This window comes from Pangasianodon hypophthalmus, chromosome 1 (assembly GCF_027358585.1).
Source record: "Pangasianodon hypophthalmus isolate fPanHyp1 chromosome 1, fPanHyp1.pri, whole genome shotgun sequence".
Taxonomy (NCBI): Eukaryota; Metazoa; Chordata; class Actinopteri; order Siluriformes; family Pangasiidae; genus Pangasianodon; species Pangasianodon hypophthalmus.
Genome location: NC_069710.1, coordinates 6607592 through 6625779, shown reverse-complemented (window position 1 = coordinate 6625779; position 18188 = coordinate 6607592). Strand labels below are relative to the sequence as shown.

The 18188-nt window shown below is 37.9% G+C and overlaps 1 protein-coding gene and 1 long non-coding RNA gene across 2 annotated transcripts in view; one reads left to right on the top strand and one right to left on the bottom strand.

Moving 5' to 3' along the window:
* The first annotated feature begins 4743 nt into the window (after positions 1-4743).
* LOC113526577 (uncharacterized) overlaps positions 4744-18188 on the top strand; it is a 34822-nt gene continuing 21377 nt past the window's right edge. The window contains exon 1 of the long non-coding RNA XR_003402789.3: positions 4744-6509. This is a non-coding gene — a long non-coding RNA (uncharacterized LOC113526577). The remainder of the gene's footprint in view (positions 6510-18188) is intronic.
* gfod1 (glucose-fructose oxidoreductase domain containing 1) overlaps positions 9816-18188 on the bottom strand; it is a 37907-nt gene continuing 29534 nt past the window's right edge. Inside the window, exon 2 of the mRNA XM_026913757.3 lies at positions 9816-18113. Within this exon, the coding sequence (XP_026769558.1) occupies positions 17191-18113 (923 nt within the window). The 3' untranslated portion in view covers positions 9816-17190. The remainder of the gene's footprint in view (positions 18114-18188) is intronic.

Here is an 18188-nt window from a genome sequence, read left to right as displayed (position 1 = left end):
ACAACGATCTGGTACATAGAGACTCAACGCTCGTGAAAGCATAAACTGGTGCTCACCTTTACATGAGTACACACACACACACACACAGGGTTGCAGTGTAGGGACAGTGGAACTCAGGATGTTCAGAGTTTGCAACAGCCAAACATAATCAATATGACAGATGGACTTTCCTGCTTTCTTGTCCCACCAGCCCTCCATACAGCAGATATATAAAATATAGTCTTTAATGCTACCAAAACGTTTACATTCTCTAGTTCAAGACCGATAAATATGCGTCTGCCACTCCAAAATATATACAGGTATCCATGCATCCACGATATACATATAGTACAATAAATAGATGAATAGAATGAAGCATCAAAAACCATTTTTGACATTGACAATGCAATAGGCAGCATTCACAAACAAATGTCTGAGTTGGGGGCCACAGAGGCATCGACTATAACAATGCTTTCTCAAAAACACTGGACTCATATAGCCACCTGTGGTGACCAGGAAATGTGCGTGACATGCACGTCATACCAGAGCAGAGTTGCGTCACAGCTCTAGGAACACATTTGAGTAGTCAAATAAGTGTTAGCCAGGTGTACTTTCCAATTCCGGGAATGGCAAGTTGGAGCTTTTATTGTCTTCGTCTGGGGTTCTCAAAACCTTTGTAGCCATAGACCCCTTTAACTATTAAAAAAAAAAAAAATTCTTTGGATCCCTACTCCAGATTTATGTATGAGCAATAATCCAATAATCCAACTATACAACTGTTAGGCTCATTATTTAAATTTGTACAATAATATTTGCACTATTTTTTTGTAGAGCATTTTATTCCTGGGCTTTTTACTGACAGAACATATTAAATCAAACCTGACATTAGTTATTTTTGAGTTTCTGATGTTAAACCAATTAAATTCAAGTGACCAGTCAAATAGGCTGATAACTATAAGAACCCGATCATGAATATGATTGAACAGCGTTGGTAATGGTGGGTTGTGATTTCCACAGCTGAAACAAAATTTTAGAAAACTGCAGACCTCACTCTGAGAAACAGTGATCTACACATGGCCTATAGGCTTCTATCATTACGTGGAATTTACATTTTGCATTTCAATGCAAGTGTAGTTTACTGATAGTCAGTTTAGTCCTTTTATTGTGTTATTTGACTAAAAAACACAACGTGCCAGAGATTATTCTAAGAAGACAGTTGAGAATGACCAAAAAAAGACTGCAGACCTGCAAATTAATATACAGTAGCAGTTCAGTTGCTTGAAGGAAACAGAAAGCACAAGCACCACTCATCTCTCAAACATCTCTTCTGTGTGAGAGATGTGATATGAATGTTGGATGTTGGATTTTGCCAATGACAGATAACTATTCACCATGCTCATGCTCACCAACACTGACCCCTTGTGGTGAGGAGAATGGTGGGCAAAGGTGGAATGAAAGGCCAAACAAAAGCTCAGTGTTCCTTCTGATTAGAAACACCCTGTACTGTTTCATCCCAAAGCTCTGTATCTTCAACACCACACTCAGAGGCATCACAGTGAGTGGATTAATGAAAATGGTAGTTTCAACACAAGGCCGCTGTGTGGCTGAGGCTTGACTAAAACGTTTGCATTTTCACAAAGTGGGAATAATCTGGAACAGTCCTGCTTCAGTCTTAGCATACTGAAGACTTTTCCTGATCGGAAGTCTCTCTGTGGCCTAGAAATCGATACTTTTTTGGACTTGATCAGCGTATATGGTTCAATCAAAAATGATTGTATTTTTGGTTTATGACAGTTTCAGTTATCTTTAGCCAGGGAGTTTACTTGAGCTTGATAACAAGAACATATTGAGGTGACAAGTTCTCAAGGTTCTCAAACATCTTGCTGCCAACTGTATTGACTGTATTAAAAAAAAAAAAAAAATCTACAGATCCCCTTAGTCAAGATTTATTTTAGGATATATTCAAATATTACCCTCCTTATTCAAACATGTACAATAATATACTGGCTGTTTATTGGAGGCTTTTATTCCTGAACCTTCTATAGAAACTTGATATTACTTACAGGCCTACTTGTTTTTCAGTTATTAAGGTTTGTATCAAACCCACTTAATTCAAGTGATGAGTCAAACGGGCGAATAACTATAAGAACTCAACAATAAACACAGCTTTGATAATGATGTGCTGTTTTCCTCATGGACCCCTGTGGTTCCCGGACCTCACTTTGAGAACCACAGCATTAGACAGTCATGGGTTCTTAGCTTCCCGTCTCTGAAAAGGAAATACTTCGTTGTATGGGCTCTGCATAAAACCTTTAAAGGCTCCCCAAAAAAGACAAACCAAATAAACCCTTAATGCTCCAGCTTTAAACCGTTTGTTCTAAGTGTGTAAACATGTGTTTCTGCATTACTGTTTTTCCATCTTACAAATCTGTAGTCTACCAGAAGTGTTACAATGACTTCCAATCCACTGAGCATACAGGTTTATATTGCATACCAGGTGGTCTTTGTTAATATTAGTCTGGTGACTCAACTATTATTTTAAACACCTGTTAAATATAAACAGGTAAAAAATATAAAAATCATATTAAAGATAAATGGACGTCTACACTGCAGATCAGTACCTTTATAACCGTCTTTAATTGAGAAAATGAGAGCAGAAAACATTTAAGATAAGGCTGGTTTCGGCTGGCGGTATTCGGTTGCTAGGTTACTGTCTGGGGCAGCAGAAGAAGCTCTTCTTTGAGCTCGGAGTCTTTTCATACTGAAGCAGGCCACTCTCAGTGGGAGCAGACCAACACCCTCTTCATCCCAACGCCAGTTAAAGGTGTGTAGATGTCCACCTATCTATCCATGTATCATCTCTACTCTCTAAACACAGTAATTTAAAGCAACACAGAGCAAACGTCACCCACAACAATAGCACTAACTCATCCTACACAGGACCATGTGATCGTTTATCATTCAGAGTGGGAAGAATTGAGGAGGATACGCATTAATTGCTTCCCAAGGACGGGTAAAAGGATTCACTTTTTCTCTCCGACTCACCCTTCCATCAAAGCTTTGTTTCACCGGAATCAATTTTGAAAGCCGAGTGTGTCCTGTTGAAGTGCGGCCAAAGCCGGACCGTTGAGTCTCGGCCTTTTCAGCGTGTCCCAACCCCCACCTTCTTACACAACGTTTGCTAATGCTACATAAAGAGAAGGAAAGAGACTCTTACACAACAGCGGTGCTAGCAGACATATACACACTTCAAACAAATATAGATGTAATGTCTAACAACAATGTTTTTTGAATTATTTTGTACAGGTGAAACACAACAGAGTTCAGAAAGAGCATAGCGTAATGCATAACTGGCAACGTAATAGATTTGTAATCACAGGTATGGTATTTTTTGGGGTTGAAACCTCATCATGACACAATAACAACACACTTATTCCAGTTACATCTGCAATCTGCAATATTATGCTATTTGCATAACTGTATTAGTACAGCAGCTGTATGAGGACAGAGCTTTAAGGTGGAGACACTAACACATCAACTTTTTTTTTTTTTTTTTTTTTTTTTTTTTAAAAGCAGATGTAAACCATATTCAAATTAGAGACCAACATAATCTTTTAATTTATCCCATTTCCAAAGACATCATTTTTGGTGATAAAATCTGGCCCGTTTAAAATAAATAAATAATAACAATAATAATTCTTTTTTTTTTTTTTTTAAATATACATATCACTGCATGAATCATCTCTGGATATCTGAGGAATAAAATTTGAAAGGATGCCTTAGGTGAATTCAGATAAGATCAAGCTTTTTGATATCACTCTATTCTGATATCAAATTAATTCATTATGTAATCCTCAAAGTTGTAATTATGTAATCAGCATCTCTGTTTTATTTTTATGTTCATATTGTATGAGGATCTTACTTCATAAACAACGCCCACAAAATTAGGCTGTTTTGATGACAGTTACTGATATTCGCACGGTGCTGATAACTGGATTAGCTCTCACAGTCTTTATCCTAGGCTCTATCCTAGCAAATAGGCTTCAGCCCATTTCAGCTCCAAGAAAACATGATTTGTAGTCATCAGGTCAATTCGAGAAGTGAACAGGAACTGTGACCTGTAGAGACGTGTAATTAAACAGAAAGCCATGGAGGCTGTAGGACACATTAAGGTTCGCTTCTTTTCATTTAGCCATAATGAGATCCCAGAAATAAATAACCTGAAAACATTTTCCAGTTTAAGATCATTCTAGAAACATCTATAGAAGATGAACCATGCTAAACCTGTCATGATTCACATTCTGATGGTTGTTGTATTTGTACATTTGCACAAAGTGGAGCGAACGTAAAGGTTTTGGAAAACGAGGTGAAAGGTCACTGAAAATGGCTGACAGAAAACTGTATCAGTTTGTTTAGGATTATGAGAAGAGCATACACACAAGCACAAATATTAGGTACAGGAGGAACCAAGTGAGCAAAAGAGAGGCGTTTTAAGAAGCAAATGTTATAAATATGCACATCCAGAGATGATTTTCACGGCAATTTTCCTGTGTAGTCTCATATAACCATTATATATTATACTGTGTGAATTAAAAGCCGTGAACCTGGGGGAAAAAAACAAAACAAAAAAAAACAGTCAGATTTTGGTCACACACTGACAGTAACAGTAGCATCACAGTGGAAGTGCTGCACCTCTCTCAGAGAAGCGTATAAATCAAAGGCATCAATGCACCTCTCGAACAAGACACACAATACCTACTTCAGATGTTAAAAAGAGGTTTCCAAAAAAGCATTTTGATTAAATTAGCCTGCAACAGTAATGCCATTGCCTAAATATTTACAAAAAAATTGCGAGACGAGACGACTCGCAACGTTCCCCTGAAAGAGCAGAGTTAAAGAGCCGACCCATTTCCAAATGAGTCCAAAGAGAATGCTGAGGAGTGGAGCATGTGACACAAACTAAAAATGGTCAAAAAGGGTCATGACCTTTTTATTTATGTCTGCCGTGTTGTAATTTTAATGGCACTGTTTTGGTTGTGTGAGATTTTAGGTTTGGTATGTGTAGTTTTCTAATATCAGTCACTTTTAAAGACAAAACTTGCTTTATTAATGCTTACGCTCTTTTCTTGTTCTTTATTTCAAAATGCCACAAAGTGAGAACAAAGTTCTCTAAACAGAAGCCTGAAATTAAAGATGTGATGCATATAGAGGAGGTCTAATAGAGATATGTCTCCTGAATTCACCAAAGTACACCATGAGGTGCTCCAAAGATTTGAAATAATAAATCGTGCCTTTCTTTTCAGACCAGAAGATCTATCAGGGTTAAGGCAGATTTGCTTTAGTTCCATAAAAGCTTGTCTCGTATGTCTTTGATAATAAAAAGTACATCTGACCCAGTCACACTCTGTAAAACATCTGAGCAGAAACGCTAGAGATATCTAATAAAGACAGACTTTTTCTGTGGTTTAGAGAAAAAGGTTTACTTTTTTCCTCCTATAATTTGGACAGAAACCGAGAGGAGGAGATCAGAACTCTTTTGAGTCCCTTAATGACCTCCCCAAATAAAACATGTCGCTCCATGCTGCTGTTTTCCCAGATGAGCAAAGCTAAAAAGCCAAAGTCAACTAATGGCTTCTGGTAAAATCCTGTTCTCTTCTATTTTCTCAGACCTGGGAATAGCTTGTCCTTTCAGCTCAAACTGTGTTGTGTGAATGGAAAAAATGTTTCATTTTTCTCTGTCAACAAAATGTCATCCCAGACATCTCATTATCTTCTATCAAATGTCTTGTATGGATTAGATTTATTATGAAAAGTTATTATGGAAAAGAAGGTAAGACCACTAGATTATAAAGATAAGAGATATGACAGCGTTCTTCTACAGCAAATGAGCTCCTTACTGCAAAGCAACACAGCCACGTAAATCTGCCTGAATGGAATTACAGAGGCACACACCGATTAGTACATTGTACCATGCAAAAACGTAAATTCAATTCAGTTGAATTCAGTTTTATTTGTATAGCACTTTTCACAATGGAAGTTGTCACAAAACAGCTTTACAGAAACCCAGATATAAAATTTAAATTAAAAATTCTAACGTATCCCTATTGAGCAAGCCAGAGGTGGCAAGGAAAAACTCCCCGAGACAACACGAGGAAGAAACCTTGAGAGGAACCAGACTCAAAAGGGAACTTCATCTGGGTGACACCAGATAGTGTGATTATAAATAATTTCTGTTCTATAACTACATACTATAAAGTCAAGCAGTGCTAACTGTGTTAAAAGGAACTTGAGTATGAGCATCATTAGAGTTTTAACTTTAAATTTCTTGTATTAAACTGAAGTTATCTACTGTTCTGTGATGGAGACTTGAGTGTAAACTGTTCTTACCAATTGCTGTCTTTAGGCTATCCAAGGAAGAACATCCACAGCCATCTTTAGGGTGTCTGTGTCATACCATCCACAGTAAACCCAATGGTGATCTGTAGGTTATCCATGAGGAGCCATCTTCTGCAGCAGTGTGTGATTTTCAGGTGAGCGAGACCCCAAGCAGAACATATAATTAAGATGTACTTATATAACAGTTAAATGTACGTATTTAAGATGTAAATCACAGAGAAGCAAATGAATAGATTGAGAATATACTGTATAGTAAAACTAGTATACATTATAGTATACATTATACTATACATTAACTGTGGGCCAATGTGTATACTAGTAATTGTACCTCCTCTGTCTAGTAGTCAAAAGCAGCAACGTTCTGGACAGTTGACAGAAGCCAATGACATTGCATGAGCCACAACTTAACCATTCCTTTGTTGTCTATGCACAAAATGAATTTAGCACCAGTAGTCTGATCATGGGTCACAGGAACAAAAAGATATATAGATGAAGAAGACATTAATCAAAGACAGTTAGGATAATAAGCACATTTTATTCTGTGATTTTCTTTTCACATTTCATAGCAAACATACAGTATCAGTATACTTTCTGTACACTTGGAATTGCACTCAAAATCCTGTAGCTATATCCTTGATGGCAAAAATAAAATAAATAAATAAAAATCCATCAACAATACAAAAATGCATTTATTGCACTTATAAATGAGAATTCCTAACTGGTTATAATAATGATTTCAGATTCTTTATAATCTGAAGAATCTAATATTACTGTGCTCAGACAGAAAAATAGCCTGGCGTCTCTCATATTGACGCTTACATCAGTCTGGGTTAAACTAGCTTTTGTCACGAAAAAGGATCAATGGGACTTTATTCAGCAGAATACTGTGTCTCTAGAGAAAGGAAGAGAAGCTATAAAAACATGGAGAGTCACATTACAGAGAGGGAGAGAGATAGAGAAAGAGAAATTAAATGTGTTGTACAGTATAAATATACATTTTCTTGCACTCATTGGAAATGAAAGTCTCTGAATCCCAGCAGGTGTGTGTTGAAAGGAAACATCCATCCTAACCTAAATATGAACCTTGTAAGTATATATCTTTCACAGGAAGGGGTTGGTCTCCATTTGAAATATTGTTGGAGAATATGATACTACCTTGTATTATGAACTTGTACCATTCCTTTTTGCTCGGGTGGTATCCTCAAGCGTACGCCTTTCGTATCTTTAATATGCATCTTTTCCATCTTTTAGAAGGCTGCGTCAGGATGAAAAGAGTACCTTTAACACTTAACTCTAACAGGTAATTATTGTCCAGTTATGTACCATACGTTGTTTCTAAAGGCACACTGTATCCACATTTCAAGTTGATTTATATCTTATAAATTAAAGCTACAAAATATAAGGGAACTACATCAGTGACAAGGAAAGATACTGTTTACTACCGTTTTAAATTTCTCAAATCATTTCATTTCTGAACCTGTTTATCCTGGAGAAGTGTAATAAAGTCCAGTGAAAGACACTGAATTTTAGACCGGAATCATATTGCCATAATTGGGAATATCCAGTTGATCATTATGAGTACATACACTCACCTGCCATTCATGCAATTATTCAATCAGCCAGTTAAGTGGCATCAGTGTAATTCATAAAATAATACAGATAAAGGTCAAGAGCTTCAGCTTCACATCAAACATCAGAATGGGGAAAAAAGTGTAATCTCTGTAACTTTGTGGCATAGTTGTTGGTTGCAGATGGGCTGCTTCGAGTATTTAAGAAACTGTTTTTTTTTTTTTTTTTTTTTTTAAATTAGAGTTTGCTCAAAAACAAAAAAACTTGAAAAGCAAGTTCTGATGCAAAAATACCTTGTTGGAGAGAGAGACCAGAGGAGAATGGTCAGAGTGTTTTGAGCTGACAAGAAGACTACAGTAACTCAAATAATACGTTTTTACAAATGTGGTGAGCTGAAAAGCATCTCAGAACACACAAAGGATTGAACCTTGAGGCAGATGGGCTACAGGAGCAGAAGACCACATTGGGTTCCACTCCTGTCAGCCAAGAACAGGAATCTGAGGCTACAGTGGGCACAGGCTCACCCGAACTGGACAGATGAAGATTGGGAAAACATCTCTTGGTCTTTTTGATGGTCAGGTTTCAAGGTGTTTCTGCCCTCACAACTGTCACTCACTGGGTGGTTGTTGTTTTTTTGTAAACTCTAGAGACCGTGAAAATCTCTGGACATCAGCATTAACTGAAATAGTCAAACCCATCTGCCACCAACAACCATGCCACACATTCCTCATTCTGTTTGATGTGAACATTAACTGAAGCTCTTGACCTGTAGCTGCATAATCATATGCATTGCACTGCTGCCATATGATTTGGATAATTGCATAATTGCATGAATGAGCAGGTATTAAGGGGGGGCCTATTAATGGCTGGTGAGTATACAGAATACATATTAAAATGAGCTTATGAAAAAATGCAGGGTTAGACTTTTCCAGCAGAGGGCAGCATTCATCAAGGGATTCTTTTACTAGGCTGCAAAAATATGAAATTGTGATTTTTAAAAAATTATAAAAGTGATAAGATGCCAAAGTACACTTTATTAGGTAAAATTATCACAAAATTAAAACAGTATTAAAATATTGTTGTTAGCCTATCTTCTATATCGGCTACATACATTTCATTATCCCATCACTAGTGTACCTCATGCACTCGTACCAGCTCCACGTGTCACTGCTGTTCTGAGATTCACCACCCAAATAATATCTGGTCAGAGGAGATCCTATATACTCAGAAAAAAGGGGTACTAAAGTGTATTTCCTTGTCGCCGAGGTCGTGTCTTTTACCTGGGAGGCTTTACTACGGAACGTTGAGGGTAGCACCCCAGTGACAAGGAATGGTACAGTTTAGCACCATTTTGTTTGTGAGAGTGTTAGGGAGTTTCTTTGTATTGATGGAGAAGGTAAAGGGGCTTGACAAATTGTGCATAGGAAAGATGAACGACAGTCAGTAATCATACACCTACAAATTGACCAACACTGTCATACACTGAAATTTACTATCAGCTGCCTGAGTCAAATACGTAATATTTCAGTACAATATCTTTCAGACAAAGATGTAGTGCTCATGTTATTAGAGCTGTTTCCATGACAACAGCCTCAGACTCCAGCAGGTGTGGTTTAAGAAGACATTTTTTTTCTTTTTTTTTTTTTTTTTCTTTTTTTTTTCTTTTTTTTTTTTTTATGATGAACAAGATTGTCTATGAATGGGCCACTGTAATAAATTGATGATGGTGATGAAATTTGGATTTAGTTTTCAACATGAATGTAAGAAACACGGAAACCTGACCATTACTTTTGCAATAATTCTACTGTATCATTTTAGCTACATAAAATGTAATTAGGAAGATGGTGAACGAAGAAGACGGCACACACGCATTTGTTTACATATTTTTAATTCCATAGAAATCGCAGCATCAGATGAGACACTGTAAACCACGTCAGAGACTTGAATGGTCAGGTCTGGACAAGTAACATTTCCTAAACAACGATCTGGTACATAGAGACTCAACGCTCGTGAAAGCATAAACTGGTGCTCACCTTTACATGAGTACACACACACACACACAGGGTTGCAGTGTAGGGACAGTGGAACTCAGGATGTTCAGAGTTTGCAACAGCCAAACATAATCAATATGACAGATGGACTTTCCTGCTTTCTTGTCCCACCAGCCCTCCATACAGCAGATATATAAAATATAGTCTTTAATGCTACCAAAACGTTTACATTCTCTAGTTCAAGACCGATAAATATGCATCTGCCACTCCAAAATATATACAGGTATCCATGCATCCACGATATACATATAGTACAATAAATAGATGAATAGAATGAAGCATCAAAAACCATTTTTGACATTGACAATGCAATAGGCAGCATTCACAAACAAATGTCTGAGTTGGGGGCCACAGAGGCATCGACTATAACAATGCTTTCTCAAAAACACTGGACTCGTATAGCCACCTGTGGTGACCAGGAAATGTGCGTGACATGCACGTCATACCAGAGCAGAGTTGCGTCACAGCTCTAGGAACACATTTGAGTAGTCAAATAAGTGTTAGCCAGGTGTACTTTCCAATTCCGGGAATGGCAAGTTGGAGCTTTTATTGTCTTCGTCTGGGGTTCTCAAAACCTTTGTAGCCATAGACCCCTTTAACTATTAAAAAAAATAAATTCTTTGGATCCCTGCTCCAGATTTATGTATGAGCAATAATCCAATAATCCAACTATACAACTGTTAGGCTCATTATTTAAATTTGTACAATAATATTTGCACTATTTTTTTTGTAGAGCATTTTATTCCTGGGCTTTTTACTGACAGAACATATTAAATCAAACCTGACATTAGTTATTTTTGAGTTTCTGATGTTAAACCAATTAAATTCAAGTGACCAGGCAAACAGGCTGATAACTATAAGAACCCAATCATGAATATGATTGAACAGCGTTGGTAATGGTGGGTTGTGATTTCCACAACTGAAACAAAATTTTAGAAAACTGCAGACCTCACTCTGAGAAACAGTGATCTACACATGGCCTATAGGCTTCTATCATTACGTGGAATTTACATTTTGCATTTCAATGCAAGTGTAGTTTACTGATAGTCAGTTTAGTCCTTTTATTGTGTTATTTGACTAAAAAACACAACGTGCCAGAGATTATTCTAAGAAGACAGTTGAGAATGACCAAAAAAAGACTGCAGACCTGCAAATTAATATACAGTAGCAGTTCAGTTGCTTGAAGGAAACAGAAAGCACAAGCACCACTCATCTCTCAAACATCTCTTCTGTGTGAGAGATGTGATATGAATGTTGGATGTTGGATTTTGCCAATGACAGATAACTATCCATGCTCATGCTCACCAACACTGACCCCTTGTGGTGAGGAGAATGGTGGGCAAAGGTGGAATGAAAGGCCAAACAAAAGCTCAGTGTTCCTTCTGATTAGAAACACCCTGTACTGTTTCATCCCAAAGCTCTGTATCTTCAACACCACACTCAGAGGCATCACAGTGAGTGGATTAATGAAAATGGTAGTTTCAACACAAGGCCGCTGTGTGGCTGAGGCTTGACTAAAACGTTTGCATTTTCACAAGTGGGAGTAATCTGGAACAATCCTGCTTCAGTCTTAGCATACTGAAGACTCTTCCTGATCAGAAGTCTCTCTGTGGCCTAGAAATTGATACTTTTTTTTTTAACTTGATCAGCGTATATGGTGAAGTTCAATCAAAAATGATTGTATTTTTGGTTTATGACAGTTTCAGTTATCTTTAGCCAGGGAGTTTACTTGAGCTTGATAACAAGAACATATTGAGGTGACAAGTTCTCAAGGTTCTCAAACATCTTGCTGCCAACTGTATTGACTGTATAAAAAAAAAAAAAAAAAAATCTACAGATCCCCTTAGTCAAGATTTATTTTAGGATATATTCAAATATTACCCTCCTTATTCAAACATGTACAATAATATACTGGCTGTTTATTGGAGGCTTTTATTCCTGAACCTTCTATAGAAACTTGATATTACTTACAGGCCTACTTGTTTTTCAGTTATTAAGGTTTGTATCAAACCCACTTAATTCAAGTGATGAGTCAAACGGGCGAATAACTATAAGAACTCAACAATAAACACAGCTTTGATAATGATGTGCTGTTTTCCTCATGGACCCCTGTGGTTCCCGGACCTCACTTTGAGAACCACAGCATTAGACAGTCATGGGTTCTTAGCTTCCCGTCTCTGAAAAGGAAATACTTCGTTGTATGGGCTCTGCATAAAACCTTTAAAGGCTCCCCAAAAAAGACAAACCAAATAAACCCTTAATGCTCCAGCTTTAAACCGTTTGTTCTAAGTGTGTAAACATGTGTTTCTGCATTACTGTTTTTCCATCTTACAAATCTGTAGTCTACCAGAAGTGTTACAATGACTTCCAATCCACTGAGCATACAGGTTTATATTGCATACCAGGTGGTCTTTGTTAATATTAGTCTGGTGACTCAACTATTATTTTAAACACCTGTTAAATATAAACAGGTAAAAAATATAAAAATCATATTAAAGATAAATGGACGTCTACACTGCAGATCAGTACCTTTATAACCGTCTTTAATTGAGAAAATGAGAGCAGAAAACATTTAAGATAAGGCTGGTTTCGGCTGGCGGTATTCGGTTGCTAGGTTACTGTCTGGGGCAGCAGAAGAAGCTCTTCTTTGAGCTCGGAGTCTTTTCATACTGAAGCAGGCCACTCTCAGTGGGAGCAGACCAACACCCTCTTCATCCCAACGCCAGTTAAAGGTGTGTAGATGTCCACCTATCTATCCATGTATCATCTCTACTCTCTAAACACAGTAATTTAAAGCAACACAGAGCAAACGTCACCCACAACAATAGCACTAACTCATCCTACACAGGACCATGTGATCGTTTATCATTCAGAGTGGGAAGAATTGAGGAGGATACGCATTAATTGCTTCCCAAGGACGGGTAAAAGGATTCACTTTTTCTCTCCGACTCACCCTTCCATCAAAGCTTTGTTTCACCGGAATCAATTTTGAAAGCCGAGTGTGTCCTGTTGAAGTGCGGCCAAAGCCGGACCGTTGAGTCTCGGCCTTTTCAGCGTGTCCCAACCCCCACCTTCTTACACAACGTTTGCTAATGCTACATAAAGAGAAGGAAAGAGACTCTTACACAACAGCGGTGCTAGCAGACATATACACACTTCAAACAAATATAGATGTAATGTCTAACAACAATGTTTTTTGAATTATTTTGTACAGGTGAAACACAACAGAGTTCAGAAAGAGCATAGCGTAATGCATAACTGGCAACGTAATAGATTTGTAATCACAGGTATGGTATTTTTTGGGGTTGAAACCTCATCATGACACAATAACAACACACTTATTCCAGTTACATCTGCAATCTGCAATATTATGCTATTTGCATAACTGTATTAGTACAGCAGCTGTATGAGGACAGAGCTTTAAGGTGGAGACACTAACACATCAACTTTTTTTTTTTTTTTTTTTTTTTTTTTAAAGCAGATGTAAACCATATTCAAATTAGAGACCAACATAATCTTTTAATTTATCCCATTTCCAAAGACATCATTTTTGGTGATAAAATCTGGCCCGTTTAAAATAAATAAATAATAACAATAATAATTCTGTTTTTTTTTTTTTTTTTAAATACATATCACTGCATGAATCATCTCTGGATATCTGAGGAATAAAATTTGAAAGGATGCCTTAGGTGAATTCAGATAAGATCAAGCTTTTTGATATCACTCTATTCTGATATCAAATTAATTCATTATGTAATCCTCAAAGTTGTAATTATGTAATCAGCATCTCTGTTTTATTTTTATGTTCATATTGTATGAGGATCTTACTTCATAAACAACGCCCACAAAATTAGGCTGTTTTGATGACAGTTACTGATATTCGCACGGTGCTGATAACTGGATTAGCTCTCACAGTCTTTATCCTAGGCTCTATCCTAGCAAATAGGCTTCAGCCCATTTCAGCTCCAAGAAAACATGATTTGTAGTCATCAGGTCAATTCGAGAAGTGAACAGGAACTGTGACCTGTAGAGACGTGTAATTAAACAGAAAGCCATGGAGGCTGTAGGACACATTAAGGTTCGCTTCTTTTCATTTAGCCATAATGAGATCCCAGAAATAAATAACCTGAAAACATTTTCCAGTTTAAGATCATTCTAGAAACATCTATAGAAGATGAACCATGCTAAACCTGTCATGATTCACATTCTGATGGTTGTTGTATTTGTACATTTGCACAAAGTGGAGCGAACGTAAAGGTTTTGGAAAACGAGGTGAAAGGTCACTGAAAATGGCTGACAGAAAACTGTATCAGTTTGTTTAGGATTATGAGAAGAGCATACACACAAGCACAAATATTAGGTACAGGAGGAACCAAGTGAGCAAAAGAGAGGCGTTTTAAGAAGCAAATGTTATAAATATGCACATCCAGAGATGATTTTCACGGCAATTTTCCTGTGTAGTCTCATATAACCATTATATATTATACTGTGTGAATTAAAAGCCGTGAACCTGGGGGAAAAAAACAAAACAAAAAAAAACAGTCAGATTTTGGTCACACACTGACAGTAACAGTAGCATCACAGTGGAAGTGCTGCACCTCTCTCAGAGAAGCGTATAAATCAAAGGCATCAATGCACCTCTCGAACAAGACACACAATACCTACTTCAATGTGAAACATCCAAAACATAAAAATAAATATGTCTATATTACGCATAGCATGTATAAAAATGTATGTAGTTATGTACAGCAGATGGTTTTCACAGGCAGCTTAAAAAAAAAAAAAAATTCTCACATTGATGAAATGTCAAAATAACTTTCTCAAAATAAATTTCTTTGATAATTCATTTGCCATGACACTTTTAGAACAGTTCAATAAGCGGTCATAATATTTATTACAGTAGCTCTAGGGATGTTTCGAAATTTCACCCACTGAAAATTTTTGGCCGAAAGCGCGACACATCCAGTTCTCAGACGAAAGAGTACAAATGCTGCAAAAAGTAAACAGCAAAGTTATGTTGGTTTTATTTTTTAAGATTAAATATAGCATATTAAAATGTAACACTGCAAATATGTTTATTCATTAAAAACACAGCACCAGAAACTTGTACAGTGTTGCCAGATTAGGAAGGATCCCCGATTGTACCAAATCCAATCCCCCTACATGAGAATAGTGCTATTTGTAATCACTCTGAGCCTAAAGAAAATGAAACGACCTTGGGTCTGTAGTTGTAATTTTCCATCATTACATTTCCAGGCTGATTTCTAGTGAACTGGAAACTGCATCCAATCTGGCAACCCTAAACATGTAGCTGATTCATTACCTGCTTGATGTGCACCACATACTGCATGTGCATAACAGTTTCAAGCACTACCTGCATGTGTAACAATTCCTATGCTAGTTGCTATAAAACAACTGTTTATCCATGGTGAATATAGTTCATTAACTTCTAGGTCTTCATTTAAGACTTATTTTTAAGTATAAATAAGAAGAAAAATAAATTACTATAATTTATTTTATAGTGTGAAAAGCCAATTAAGAAAAATCTAGCAATTTTACAAGTTTCGGCCAAGAACTTTCATTTCGTTGCATCACGAGTAGCGTGACGTTACACTGTACAAACAAATGACACAGTGATCAGAATTAGTTCTTGCTACCAATCCTGTGGAGAGTCTTTGCATTATGTTAGCCTTTGTGATTTTTATCACCAGTTACAACCATCATCTGACCCTTTTATACCACCCTTATACCTGAAGTGGTACATTACCAACTTGGAACAGAAACAGGAAAAGGAAACAGCAGGCAATGGTAGATATTAAACCAAATAAACCAATATAACAGACCAAATAAAGAGCTCAAAATTAAAAATCAATCTTTTGGCTTGTAGGTCAATGTTTGAAATAAGTAAGATGTAATAATTATCTAATAACTAATACAGTAACTAATTCAACTTCTATTAAAATTATGCACTAAAAACATACGTCATTTAGGATCATGTCCCGGTCAAAACAGCACTACAGCATTGCGTAGGAAGTTTTGCATTGTTTTGAATATATTTTGGTATACCTATTTTTATGCTTCAAAATTGACTCGGCTGTATCTAGCCCTCAAGAATGTGCAAGAATGATGATAGACATAAAATGTAATTATGACACGTTATCAGAACTCCTAAATCTACCTCAGAGCATACAGATGAAAAGGTACGAAGTGTAAAATTGGCATTAAACTGCGTCAGATTATTTATCTGACCCTGTAAACAGAATGTATTATATATTGTTCATGTAACAGCTCAGTGACACTTAGTGTATGCTACCCATGAATTTGTAAAACAATAGGGGTGTTTACTATTTTGTTTTATGTTGTATGTCTGCCACATTTACCACTTGTTTGTTCAGATGATAATTATAGTAATTAATTCCAACTCCAACACTGTAACAGTGCAGGCGGCTGCATGCTGGAACAGCTACCCACGCTGTACTAACCAGAGGCCACCGCTTCGATTGTTTGTGATTTACAGCCCTCATCTATGTGTGCAAGAGTGGCTCGGTGTTGCATCACACGTTGAATTCATCAAGCTCAGAAACGAGCTGGCCAGCTTCATGTAAGAGCTGAAGAACAGAATTAAAACCTAAAACATAAAGGAACAGTAGACTTGCGCTAGCATGCCAGGATTACACTGTCCTCTGAAGACGCAGCTAAAAAAACAAGCCATTCCTTCATATTTCAGACACACAAGCATATCTAGGCAGATTTATTGCGTAATTGACCAGAGGGGAGTTCCTCTCTAAAAGGCCTACCAGCCAAACTATTGATTTTTGTAATGTTCTACACACACAGGACACATACACAGGACAGCCCACTGGGTTTGCACATTCATGCAAGAAGGACAGAACCATGTTTGCCACAGCTAAATGTTTTTTTTTTTGTTTTGTTTTGTTTTTTTTGAGTGGTATTCTCCAGTGTTGAAAATATCTGCTGTACAAATTCCACTCATCTTCCATGAATCCAGTGTGATTTAATCCAGAAGCAGTGCCGTTCAGAGAAAGCAGAAAGAGTATATTGCTGTTTGCATTTCTGATCATTCCTTCAATTTATAACCATAAAATTCAGCAGGCTTAGTTTTAATTCCAGGTTAAATTCCAGTCATTCATTTTCTAACTCCAATCACATTTATTCAGTCATCAGTCAAGCAACTCTAGCAGTACAGCGACATCCTGCTGCGTCGCATGGCCTCACTGATCAGATAGGCTGGACTGACCTCAGGTTCCTCCGTCATCACTACGATGTTCTGCCATTCGCCACACTGGTTGGACTTCTTGATTGTGTCCACCACACACAAAGCATATAAACAGTCCTCAAAAGTGGCGGCCATGGTGAGCGGCCGGCCATCCCAAGTCCGCCGATCCTCCTGGCCTTGGAAGGCCTGTCGTATAGCCTGGACCATGCAGATGGTGCCAGTGAGGTAGGGCGTAGGGATGTCGCTGAAGGCCTTGTCAGGCAGCGAGGCATTGCCTAAAGGTGTGCTGTCCTTGAGCAGTAGCTCACGGCCTCCCATGCCACTGTTCTTTTGTCCATACAAGTCAGTGCCACACACTGTGAGTCGTCCAGCCGTTCCAACAACTACCACCTCCTGCCGGAACTCACCCGGCACGTTAAAGTTGAGCGTCACGGTGCAGCAGGCTCCACCCTCCAGCACCATCTGAAAAGTGCAAAAGTCGTCACTGGTGATCTGTCTGATGCCCTTGATGTGGTCTGTCTGTTTAATGAAAGTCTTGAGGAAGCCATGCACCTTGATGGCGCGCCGGCTGGTCAGGAATGTGAGCAGGTCGATGATGTAGCTGCCCACAGAGTGAAGTCCTCCACCGCCCATCAAGTCGTCACAGCTCCAGTTGTACTTCTTGCCTAAGAGGCTGCCGCCGTGGACCTGTGCCTCGCAGACCAGCAGTTCTCCCACATAGCCCTCCTCTAGCAGCTCCTTCATGCGCACGAAGGCCGGAAGAAAGCGCAGAACATTACCCATAATGCTCAGCAGCTTGGGGTAGTACTGTGCTGCTGACATCATGCGGAAGGCATCCAGCGGTGTGGCCGTGCGGTCACAGATGACATTCTTGCCGATACCTTAGAGATTAGAGAGAATAGAACAGAAAATTAGTCAAAGGTTGAGTCATGAGGTTACACGCCAAAGCCAAACAA